This window comes from Acipenser ruthenus, chromosome 45 (genome assembly GCF_902713425.1).
Source record: "Acipenser ruthenus chromosome 45, fAciRut3.2 maternal haplotype, whole genome shotgun sequence".
Classification (NCBI taxonomy): domain Eukaryota; kingdom Metazoa; phylum Chordata; class Actinopteri; order Acipenseriformes; family Acipenseridae; genus Acipenser; species Acipenser ruthenus.
In genome coordinates, this window is record NC_081233.1 from 10,168,358 (window position 1) to 10,180,646 (window position 12,289).

The following is a 12,289-nucleotide window of genomic DNA, read 5'->3' on the forward strand; positions in this document are numbered from 1 at the left end:
CCACAAATGCTGCTCTCCTTTCTCCTGTTCGGACTTCCGTTTGTAAAAGAGCACATGGATTTTTCTTTTTTGTGTGTGTGCTAGTTTGTTCAAAACTCAAATTGCAGGCTTCAGGTCTTTGGTGTAGGCCTCTTGCTGATGCCAGTTGAGCTCAGGTGGGGCGCCAATTAACTATTAACGAGCTGATTTAAGTAATGAATTACCGGCTGTGATCCGCTGTGCTCTGCTTTCCTGGCCTGCTCCAGCGTGGACGTGTGTGTGCTTTCCTCTCGCCTCCCGGAACTTCTTGGGTGAGTCTGAGTGCCAAATTCCAACCCTATTTGGTTGTTAGTTTCAGAACTCTTATTTCTGTCTCTGAAATGTGTCTAAAGTGGAAGAAAACCTTTCTTCCCTTTTTTTTTAAACTCTTATCAGGGTTTCAGGTTTGGGCAATGCAAGGGGGGTGGGGTGATGAAAATGCATGCTTGCCTCTGTAGCCTCGCCGTTCCATCCTGGTTTTGAGCGAATTCTCCAGTAAAAGATCTTCGGTAGAAATCCTGTCCTTGAATTTCAGCTGCGTGGACGAGGAAGGTAGTTTTTTGTTTCTTTTGGCTTGAGGTTTTTTTAAAAAAAAATTGCTAAACTCAAATCCCAGGCTTCAGACCTTGGGCGTAGGCCCCCTTGCTGGTGCCAATCAAATTCAGGTGGGGCTCTAATTGGCAATTAACTATTAACGAGGTGATGGGATAATGACCTTACCGGCTATGAGCTGGTCCACATGGGTTTCCTTGCCTGCTCCAGCGTGGATGCGTGTGCTTCCTCTCCTCCAGGAACTCTTGGGTGAGTCTGTATTGATCCATTTTCAAACCTATTTGTTAAGTTGTTGCGCTCTCGTATGAAATCCCTTCTCCCCTTTTTAAATCCACACTTACCTTGGGAGTCTCGCTGTTTCGTCCTGGTTTGAAGTCATTCCTCAGTGGAAGGTCTTCAGTAGAAATCCTTTCCCTCGACTTCAGCTGTTTTTTTTAGTTTAGTTTCTCTAGACAAACCCTATAATTGTGGGTCTGTGTAAGCTCTTGTATTGGTGACTTTTTTTTTTTTTTTTTTTTTTAACCAAAAAATAATGTTGCTCTCATCAGCTGGACTTCACAACTGCTGGCTCTAGGTTCAGGTTTAGGCCTTGGAAATTATTTTGGGCCTAGTGGTTAGAGCTGAGGGACTGGGAGGCAGGCAGTCAGGCTTAGTTTTGGAGCTGGGTTGTCGTTGGAGGTCAGGGAGGGTGGTCTAGTGTGTGTTTGTGGAGGGATTTGTAGTTTTCAAATGTCATGAACTTACAGATTTTTTTTGTGGACTTGGATAGTTTTTCTTTCTCATTTTCATAGATGCATTTACTCGTGTCCCCTTTTCCTCTCACTCATTCTGTCCTCCTTTTCCTCTCTCCTCTCCTTTTCCTCACTCTCCTCTTTTTCTCCTCCTTTTCCTCTCTCTCTCTCTCCTTCCTTCTCCTCTCATCCTTTTTCCCTAGTCTCTCCTCCTTTTCCCATCTTCCCTCCTCTCCTTTTCCTCTCTCTCCCTCCTTCTCCTCTCATCCTTTTTCCCTAGTCTCTCCTCCTTTTCCCATCTTCCCTCCTCTCCTTTTCCTCTCTCCCTCCTTCTCCTCTCATCCTTTTTCCCTCGTCTCTCCTCCTTTTCCCATCTTCCCTCCTCTTTTCCTCTCTCCTCTCCCCCCTCACCTTCCCCCTCTCCTCTCCTCAATGGTGTGTCTGTTCAACAAAACAGGATTTAAGAAATGTTATATTCCACACACACATGTCATTTTTTAAAATAATATTACTTTAATAAAATAATATACAAATTGCTTGTACAGTGCTAACATTTATATTGACAGAAACTGACAGAAACATTAATGAACTACTCCTGAACATATCTAAGGGGGGGGATGCATGCTGTTGAATAAATATAATGCCTTCGCCATCCAAAAAAACTAAACTGAGAACTATTAAATACCAACAATAAAAAAACACTGTATACGTTGGAATTTTGTAAAAACGAAAAAAAGTACTTTTGAGGTTTGAAGTCCAGGTTCTGCCCTTTTTGCTTCAGTTCCAGTTTCTCAGCTAAGATCCGTGCACTGCTGTGTTCCAATGTGATTATCTTGCATGCTTCTGTCGATCAGGCTGATTTATCCATTCAGAGCGAAACGAGTTAAACAGCTGCTTGGGTTTGTGTGGATCGCTGTTCTGCACAGAATCTAAGAGAAGCAGCGATCATCACAAACCCAAGCTGCTGTTTCTTCACTCCTGTCACTCTGAATGCTGAATCAGCCTGATCGACCCCAGCGATCCTCCCCTGATTTCAGTGGACAGCTCTGTCCCAATACTCGGACAATCTGTTCGCGCAGCACTTTCATTCAGACTCCGATGATGATGATGATGAAGGTGTTGTAGACCCACCAAATTACTTGACAAACGTTTGGACTAGGGAGTGTTTTGTATGATGGTTGCTGGCTCCTGGCCTCTATGGAGAGGCGAGCTCTATCTGAACCCGCTAACCTCGCGCCCCTCGCACTGCGTCCCGCAGCCTGGCCAGGGGGGCGAGGGCGCGGGCCAGCACCCCGCGGTAGGCTTGGTTGAAGCGGCGGTTCATGGCTGCGTATAGCACGGGGTTAATGCAGCTGTTCAGCCAGGTCATGTTGGCGCAGAACATGTGGAGTGCCTGCGGGGCGCGGCCCTGGGAATCCAGCGCGTTGACGAGGAGGAAGGGGGCGTAGCAGAGCACGAAGCAGAGGAACACCGCGAAGCACATCCGGGTCACGCGCTTGAACTCCGCGTCCTGCTCCCCGGAGGAGGGCGGGGCAGGGGGCTTGGTTTTGGGCCAGCTCTGGCTCTCTGTTTTGTCCCCGGAGGAGCTGCTGGGGTCCGAACGGTCCGAGACGGGTGGTTGTTTTTTGTTGTCGTCGCTCGAGACTTGCGTAGGATCCGATTGGCTGCTGCTTGACGTTTCAGCAGGACCCGACCGGTCCACAGGTTGCGCTGGTTTCTGGGTCGGGAATCGGGCCCCTGATTGCTCGGCTGCGGCCCCCGAACTGTCTGCCTGAGACCCCTGGCTGTGATCTGCTTCCAGGTCGGTGTGCTGAGTGTTGCCGCTCTCTCCCTCTCCCTCTCCCTTTCCGGTAGCTCTGATGGAAACGCCCTTCTTGATCTTGTGCCTCTCCAGTGCCGCGGCCGCTGCCTTCACCTTCCTGTGGATGAGGAAATAAAAAACCCCGACGCAGGCCAGCCCCACGAAGAAGTACAGGACCAGCAGGATCGTGGAGTAGGGCCGGCCGCGGGTGCGATGGAAACTGCAAGTGCACACCTGCGTCACGAACCCGTAGGCGCCCCAGAGGGGACCGAAACTGGCCAGTCCGAGTGCCCAGGTGGAGGAGACCAGGAGGGCCAGACCGACTCTTCCGAACACTCTGTTGAAGAGCCGGCCGCGGGCCACCATCAAGTAGCGGGCAGCCGCGATGAGACAGAGGGTGATGATGGAGACTGCGTTGGAGAGGAAGAGCAGGAGAGCGAAGGCGCTGCAGCCTGGGCCCCCCCAGCGCCAGTGCAGGTGCAGGTAGGAGTCGACAGTGAAGGGCTGCAGACCGGCGCAGTACAGGAGGTCCGCGACGCTGAGGTTCAGGATCAGCACGTTGAAACGGGTGTGCAGCCCTCGGTCCCATGCCAAAGCCAGCAGGGTCAGGGCGTTGCCCAGCGCACCCCCCAGCGTCACCGCACAGCCCAGGGCAACCCCAAAGTAGCGGTACACCTCCACCGAGGGGTGGTAGCAAGAGAACGGATCCGTGAGGTTAGAGGTGAGGTTCAGAGACATTCCTGCAAACTGGGAGAGAAGAAGGGATTGGAACGGGAATGGAGTTTAATCCCTTTACAACAAATTACACGAGAGACCCAGCTTTCATTCTCGTACAAAACACTTTGTAGAAACGTTTGTTTTGATGTAACTGTTATTATTATTATGATGTTGTATAACGGGGATGAAATAATTGTCTGATTTTTATGAATCTCTTCTTTTTATACACATCCTGTTTTAATACAGAACTGGACGATGAATGAAATGCATCAAAGGGGAAATATAAAGTGTATAATGAGACTGAAAAACGGAAGCCAATTCAAAGGAGTGGATTTTCAAACCTTTGTCTGTACGAAACCAACCAGAGGCAAACACAGCGGAGGCTGGCTTTGTTTGGCATACTTCACATTGCAATGTTGCTTATGGAAACGCTTGCTTCTGAAGTATAGACTTAAACAATACAAACAGCCTCTCCAACAGCATTTTCAAATACATTGCCCAAGACTTGATACTTAATTAGGAAATTTGCAGTTTTCTTGGCTTTTTGTACAGCTCTCAAAAGAAAAAGCTTTATTATAATTAACAATTTGAATGATTCGTGATAGACCAGCTCTTGTCTCTATCTATCTATAATTTGCAGTAAATTGCATCACAAGCACATTCAAAGATTTCAATAGAAATAAGTGTGTTACCATGGCATCAAAAGCCTAGAAATACCTCCACTGTTGTGTTTTGAAACACACTTTCCCTTGATAGGCATATTAAACACATCAAAATGTTAATTGTATGTATTTTATTTTTAGCCAAAACCCTATATAACCTTTTTTAATCAATCTATGAATACATCTAATTTCATCCAATAGAACTACATTTAGAAATAAAATTACACATTTTTCATTTTGAACTTCAGTTTCTCTTTAGCATATTTGTAATCAAACTATAAAGTCTTTGTAAAAGTGAACGTGTGTAAAGTAATCTTAGTATTGGGATGACCATGCTAGATACATAATAATAATAATAATAATAATAATAATAATAATAAAACAAACTTTAGGAACGTACCTTATGATGCAGATGCACGAGGTGTCCAACTCAAGCGTCGACCAGTTAGAAGTGAACTCCTTTCTGTCTGTCTGTCTGTCTGTCTGTCTCTCTCTTCCTCATTCTTCTTCACCATATTTAACTCTCTCGTGTTTCTCAAGCAGCCTGTAATTGAAACTCCGCAGTTTGGTAACAATTGCACAGAGCTGTACACAATCCCCCCCCACCCCCCTCTGCGTCACTCTGCTTCCCCTTTCTCCCAGTCTGTCATGTGATTTCCTGGGGAGAGCCCTTTTCAACACAGTTGCTGCTCTGAAACCAGCCCCCCTTTCATACACATTTACCTCTTCTTCGTGAGCCTTTCCTTTTTGAGCTAACTTTACCATTTTTAAACAGCCTTTTTTTTTTTTGTAATTTGATTTATTTTTATTTGTCATGAATTGTGTGTGCGTATCGCTGTGCGTCACTGTGCATGTGTCACTGTGTGCGTATCACTGTGCGTGTGCGTCACTGTGCATGTGTCACTGTGTGCAAATCACTGTGCGTGTGTGTCACTGTGTGCATGTGTCACTGCGTGCATGTGTGTCACTGTGCGTGTGTCAACGTGGCCCAACAGAGAAGTAACTAAATTAGTGACGTGTGAAATAAGCAGGGGACTGCGCTGGATTTGTGTTTTCAATATAAAGCTGGAACTGTGTAATTGGTTCAAGTAGGGCGAGTTATTTATTAACACCTTGGGTAGTTTTCCATCTCACAGGGAATGCTAACGCTATTATAATAATAATCATTCTTCCCATTCTTTTGATTTTGCTCGAGTAATCCTTGCAGTTTCAGCGTGGTTTGGATGCTTCTGTGTTTCAGAGTGGTTCAGTGTTCAGGGAAGTGAATGCTATTCGCTGGGATTGCATTGTTTTATTTTTAGCTGTAACCTCGGGATGGGGGAGTCCATGCAAACCAGGGCTAGTCCTCCAAGCAGCGTGACTCGGACTGGCTTGCTCAATGCAAACCTTTCGTAAAACGTTCTTTCTGAAATTGCGTCATTTTAAACCTTGCAGAACAGAGCCACACTTCCCATGAAGTAAGAACATAAAACTGTAGCAGCAAAGAAAGCAAATAAACTCCCTGAATGAACAGCTGAACGTACCCTTAGAGAAGCTGACCACAGGATTTTGTCCCATGGTTATACTCTGCATTTACCAGCGTTTACCCTGGTTTGCCATGTTTATTAAGATGCTTTACCAGACCTCCCTGTGCTTTACAATGCTTCCCTATGCTTTACCAGACCTCTCTGTGCTTTACAATGCTTCCCTGTGCTTTACCAGACCTCTGTGCTTTACAATGCTTCCCTATGCTTTACCACACCTCTCTGTGCTTTACAATGCTTCCCTGTGCTTTACCAGACCTCTCTGTGCTTTACAATGCTTCCCTATGCTTTACCAGACCTCTCAGTGCTTTACAATGCTTCCCTATGCTTTACCAGACCTCTCTGTGCTTTACAATGCTTCCCTATGCTTTACCAGACCTCTCTGTGCTTTACAATGCTTTCCTATGCTTTCACTGTGCTTTGCTTACACTTTGCTATGCTTTTTTACCATGAAGATTTCATAAAGGTTTCACAGTAAATTCCAGAGCCCCAGTTCAGTGCAGTCAGCAGAGAGATCTCCTACTCCAGCCGCCTTTTTCAAACGCAACCCAAACCCAGCGAAATAATAACCAACACCCCTCCCCCTCAGTAGAACGCTAGAGTGTGGTTTTTTTTTATTTTCCCCAGGAAGTCCTTGAGTTGTTTTTTATTGATTTATTAGTTGTTTTTTTTTCTCATTTGTTTATTGCATGAATTAAGAATAACCAGTAAGGACTCAGTATTGCTACAATCTCCATGTTCGTTTTTTCCTATATAGTCCGTTTTAAATTCATAGTCCGATCAAGCAAAGGCATAATTCAACTGGGGAGGGGGGGTGAGGGGGTTACTCGAGCCAAACGTGTATTAGAAGTCCTATCCTCTATAAAACCTGCGACTTCAAATTCCGATTCATCTTTCTGAACCCGGTACAGCTTCCAGATTAAATGATGGAGAAATTGGTATCCTAAACTGGCCTGTGCTCCTAAATTTTGACTTATTCTTATATAACCATTTGCCCCGAGTCGCCCCCACAGCCCCCAGGAGCAACAACATGAACTCTAATAGAAAAATATCTATTTATTTTTATTTTATAACATTTTCTCATTGCTAATCGTATATGTCTGTGTTCTACAGAAAAAAAAATGCATTTGATTCTTGGGGGGGGGGGGGAGGAGAGGAGAGATTAAGTCCATCCTTGCATATGTGTGTCCCGTCCACAGCGTCTGCCTGTCCAAATGTCTCTCTTGCTGGGTCTATTTCTGACATTGACGCCAACGTTATCCTCTTTTTTTTCTGCTGAATTGAAGCAGTGTTGTCGTTCTTCTTCAGATTTATAAAATCACTGGGTATTTCCCCTCCTCTTTTTCTTCACTTCACCATATTTAACTCCTCTCCTGTTTCTCAAGCAGCCTGTAATTTTGAAACTCCGCAGTTTGGCAATCCCCTGCACACAATCTCTCTCCTAATATAGAGTTAGGGTCCCCACTTCCCCAAAAAAGGTGTTGCAATACAATGGCTTTGCTCCAGTGTCTCTGATTGATTGATAAGATGATTCTGTTTCAGTGGCAAGGAAAGAGTCAGGGGTTGGTCAAGCAGTTTAAAGGGGTTTCCTTATTAGATAGTTTTTCATCATCTTTGGAATTGAGGGAAGGTCAGGTTATGAAATGAGGGTTCGTTATACCTGCTGTTTCTTGTGTATTTAGTTTTATTTGGATGTTTTTTCACAGTGTGCTCTTCGGAAGTGTTTGCTGCTTCTGATTGGCTGTGCTGGTGGGGGTGATCAGTAGGGAGAGAAGATGATTGGCCCATGGGCGGTGCGGATAGGTCCAGGGGCGGGTCTTAGCAGGGTGTGGCTGAGGGGTGGGCCCTGCAGGAGGTGGTGGTGGTGATGATGCGAGGGGTGGTGGGCGTGGCCGGCTACTGCTGCCCGGAGAGCCAATGGGGAAGAGGAGGTGGCGGCTGCCATCGCCGCGGCAATGACCAGAGGACTGGGGAGGAGCCCCGCCCCCAGAGACTTCGGGAGGTCTTTAGAGAATGATAGAGTGGACTAAAGAGAGAGAGACAGAGAGGGAATGGGTGTTAGGAGCACCCTGCAAACAGGCAAAATATCACAGTTCACTTTTCTTCAGAAATAAACTAACTTTTTTTTTTAAATTCTATTTCAACACTCAAATCTAGTGCTGTAATCTGTGCACTTTTTAAAACCCATCTCTGCACCCCCTCACACTTGCTGTCACTTTTTCCTCCATCCCTCAATCTCTCACAATCCCTTTTACTTCTATCCAGCTCTCTGTCTGTCTGTGTCTGTCTCTCTCCTCCACACTCACAGTGAGGTCTCCTGTCCGCTGTTTCTTGCCTCTGTTCAGTAGAGTGTTGGGTTTCCCTGCCACCCCATCTCTGTGTCTGCGACTGGAAATGTGCTGAAAGAAAAGAGAACCGGGAGGGAACGGGGGGTCAGCTGGGCAGAGTCTCTTCTATTCGTGAAGTCCTGGACCACAAGACGGATCAGGATAGTGGCTTAGCAGACTGGGCTGTGTACAGGGTAGGCAGAGTAGCAGTTTCACCCACTCCTCCAGGTTTTACTATGAGCTTGATCAGCCACAGTGTGTAAAGGTAACAAGCTCAGGTGTGTCTTTATTAAACTCTTAGTAAAACCAGGAATGGATCACGCTGCTATGGAACGGGAGTCTTGTTTCCATCCCTGCCAATCCTGTACAGCCCAGTCTGCTAAAGCAGTGTCCGCGAGGGTGGGTCACCAGACTGGGCTGTGTATTGACAGTAGTTTAGCAGACCTCACCTGTTTGAGCTGCCCCTCAGAGTTCACTCGCACGTTGCAGATCTCGCAGTGGAAGGTCCTCTCCTGAGTGCTGGGGTCCGCGGGGGAGCCCCCCTGCTCCGGGGCCAGCCGGGGGCCCAGCCGGGGATACGCCTTGATGGGGCCCAGCCCACTGCGGGCCTCCAGGATGGTTTTGTGTTTGGTGCCTGCGAGGGGTAGTGGGAGAGTTAGCGAGAGCAATGCTGTCTGGACTCGCTCTTCTACCCGAAACCTACAGGCTGTTTATTCAAAATGTGGGATAAGAGTGTCGTTCTGGGGCTCAGTTAGCCAGCCGCTGATACAGCCCTGTTCTGTACTGCAGTAAGAAACGTGACTCAATAAAAAAAAAAAAAAATACTTCCATTCTCCACCGGAGGGGGCTAGAGTCACAAATGCATGCACACATTTAATCTATGTATCTATGTAAGTGTATATAAATCTCACACAGCTGTATAGTCTCTTGGCTCTCATAGTTAAGCTGCTCTGGGCTGATTCTATGCTGATTCAAATCCCCCTCATTTCTTTCTTTTGAAACTCAAATGTTTTGCACTCTTTGGCTGCATAAAGAAAACAAACCGCAGCGCAATCTATTCTGGGAGCTGGAGCTGAGATCGGGGGGAGGGTGGGGTGTTGGGTAATCTGCACAAGCAGGGAGGAGGCACAGCTGTGTGTGAACAAGTTGTTCATGTAGCTGCTTTTGTCTTGTTTAAATAAAGCTCTCCCACTTCTATTTCACTTTATTTATTTTTATGTAATATAATCTCCACTTCGCACAAAGTTTCCTACAAACTCTAAATTAGGCAGAATAGTAGTAATAAGCAAACCTTATGCAGTTCTGAGCAGGAGTTTTTAAAGGATTAAGTCAGCCGCGCCCCCACTCTCTCCTCCTTGAAGCCTTATAATAACATTCATTAAACCGCACCTTGTTTGCTGGCCTGACTCCCAGCCCTGAGGCAGCCAGCTGTGTGATTTACAGAGAAGCCGGTCCAGGAATACTGAGACACCAAACAGCACCCTGCCCCACCCACAGCCTGCTCCCTGCCTGCTACAGCAAAGAGAACTCCACTCTCAACACTGCAGAGCGCTCTAGTAGTATAGGACAGAGAACTCCACTCTCAACACTGCAGAGCGCTCTAGTAGTATAGGAAAGAGAACTCCACTCTCCACACTGCAGAGCGCTCTAGTAGTATAGGACAGAGAACTCCACTCTCAACACTGCAGAGCGCTCTAGTAGTATAGGAAAGAGAACTCCACTCTCAACACTGCAGAGCGCTCTAGCAGTATAGGAAAGAGAGAGGGGATAAAGTCAATGGTTTAAACCAATGTTTAGCTCTCTCCCACACTATGCAGACCCCGGTAACTAGCATTTATCTTCAGTTTACAAACAAAATCAAATGAACCACTACTGTACACAAACCCAAATCGTACCCTTGCTAATGACTGGGTTTTGTTGCAATATTTATTTTTGTCCAAACCAGCAACCCGCGTGTGCTCGGATTTGGAAGCCTTGTTGCTGTTTTTTGTTTTAATTTGTTTTCTCTGCTTTCTATGGCAGGAGGAGGAGAGGCATCGCAGCTGTGCAGTGTGGGAAAAACATGAACTCCAGAAGAGCTTGCATTGGGAGTTGTATGGTGTGGGGGGTGGGTTTTTTTTTTCTTAAGTTTAGCTAGCGAATTTTCCATTGCTGTCCAGACTATTGTCCTGTGAGATTTCAGAGTAAAGAACACATTGTAATTGTATTGCATTAGACTGAATGTTCCTCGCCACACACTGCTGGGGTTAGATGCTGTATCAGAATGCACAGGTTTGCTGTCTGTAAGTCATCTGTGATGCTCAATCATGAGATTTCAGAGCAGTTTTAGACTGGAGGAAAGTGAGACAGGCGTTTCTAATGCTAGTGCCTTCATCAGTGTTATTGAAACTAGAAGAAACCGAGTCAAGCAGACAGGCGTTTCTAATGCTAGTGCCTTCATCAGTGTTATTGAAACTAGGCAAGTATGCTGAATATGTTCCAAAATATGGCTACAAAAAAGGTAAGTAATGTTTAGTAGCGAGCTGTTCAAGATGAAGCTGAAAAGGTAAGTGTGTCTGACCGTATACAGAGTGTCTGAGATGGGGATAAAGAGGTAAGTGTGTCTGACCGTATACAGAGTGTCTGAGATGGTGATAAAGAGGTAAGTGTGTCTGACCGTATACAGAGTGTCTGAGATGGTGATAAAGAGGTAAGCAGTGTTTAGAATGCTTTCCAAGATCTGGCCAAAAAGGTGAGTGTGGTTCAGAGTGCCGAGGAGCTCCTGAGGTCCTGATCGAGGTAAGTGATGTTTAGGGCAGAGCTGCTCTCGAGATGGAGCTGAAAAGGTGAGTGTGGTTTAGAGTGCCGAGGGGCTCCTGAGGTCCTGATCGAGGTAAGTGATGTTTAGGGCAGAGCTGCTCTCGAGATGGAGCTGAAAAGGTAAGTGTGGGTGACGGCGTACGGAGTGGTTCCTGACGCGGTGATCAAGGTAGGGTTTGTTCAGTATGCCGAGGGGCTCCTGAGAGGCAGCTAAAAAGGTCAGTGATGTTTAGAGTGATGAGAGGCTCCCTAAATACGGCTAAAAAAGGTAAGTGACCAACAGTGGAGTGCGCGGCTCCGAGTGGACTGGTTGAAGAGGTAAGTGACTCATGGAGGACACTGAGGAGCTCTCAAGATAGAGCCAACAAGGTAAGAGTGACGTACGGAATTGTGACTGACTTCTCATATCTCTAATGCTAGTGCCTTCATCAGTGTTACTGAAACTAGAAGAAACCGAGTCAAGCAGACAGGCGTTTCTAATGCTAGCGCCTTCATCAGTGTTACTGAAACTAGAAGAAACCGAGTCAAGCAGACAGGCGTTTCTAATGCCAGTGCCTTCATCAGTGTTACTGAAACTAGAAGAAACCGAGTCAAGCAGACAGGCGTTTCTAATGCTAGCGCCTTCATCAGTGTTATTGAAACTAGAAGAAACCGAGTCAAGCAGACAGGCGTTTCTAATGCTAGCGCCTTCATCAGCGTTATTGAGGTGAAACTAGAAGACACTTTTAGCCGCTGGGACACTCATCCATCCACCCCCCTCCCCCAACTCCCCCACACAATCTGGACAGCACATGGCTGTGGGAAAGACTTGGATCCTAATTAATCCTGAACTCTAAATTGCTCCCAGACTGTGTTTTTGTTTTTGTAGCGTTTCTTGTGGTTTCCAAACTGATTAGTCACCCATCGCTTGACGTGTTTAAGCAGCGTTGGAGCGGAGTGCGGCAGGGTCTACAGCTTCTAATTTGAGACCCTCTTTTGAAGTGTCTCCGCGCCTTCAAGAACAAACAGGAAACGCGCGATAAAACAGACTAGCAGAAATAAACTACTGCTTTCTGCACTACTCTACTCTCAATCCCGCTGAAGGCACCAGCATTAGAAACGCTTGTCTGCTTGACTTCCCCCATGAGTTTATAATTGTGTTTTTATAATCTGTAGCAAG

At 46.3% G+C, this 12,289-nt stretch overlaps 2 protein-coding genes and 1 long non-coding RNA gene across 4 annotated transcripts in view; 1 reads left to right on the forward strand and 2 right to left on the reverse strand.

Moving 5' to 3' along the window:
* LOC117401005 (G-protein coupled receptor 84) lies at positions 1–5,045 on the reverse strand. The gene is made up of 2 exons (XM_034001389.3): positions 4,882–5,045; positions 1–3,849 (listed from the first exon to the last, which is right to left on the reverse strand). Exon 2 carries the CDS (start codon positions 3,838–3,840, stop codon positions 2,527–2,529), a length of 1,314 nt encoding a protein of 437 aa, XP_033857280.3. The 5' UTR covers positions 3,841–3,849; positions 4,882–5,045; the 3' UTR covers positions 1–2,526.
* Positions 7–12,289, forward strand: part of LOC131720867 (uncharacterized) — a 12,564-nt gene continuing 281 nt past the window's right edge. The window contains exons 1-2 of one of the 2 annotated variants that reach the window (XR_009319746.1): positions 7–290; positions 10,354–10,438. This is a non-coding gene — a long non-coding RNA (uncharacterized LOC131720867). Of the gene's footprint in view, positions 291–769; positions 820–10,353; positions 10,439–12,289 lie in introns of those variants that run through there. The other variant, XR_009319747.1, reaches the window with a different exon arrangement.
* Positions 7,160–12,289, reverse strand: part of LOC117401119 (zinc finger protein 385A) — a gene marked incomplete at its 5' end in the record, with an annotated part of 24,112 nt that continues 18,982 nt past the window's right edge. The window contains 3 exon segments of the mRNA XM_059013119.1: positions 7,160–8,030; positions 8,311–8,403; positions 8,781–8,965. Coding sequence (XP_058869102.1) covers positions 7,764–8,030; positions 8,311–8,403; positions 8,781–8,965 — 545 coding nt within the window.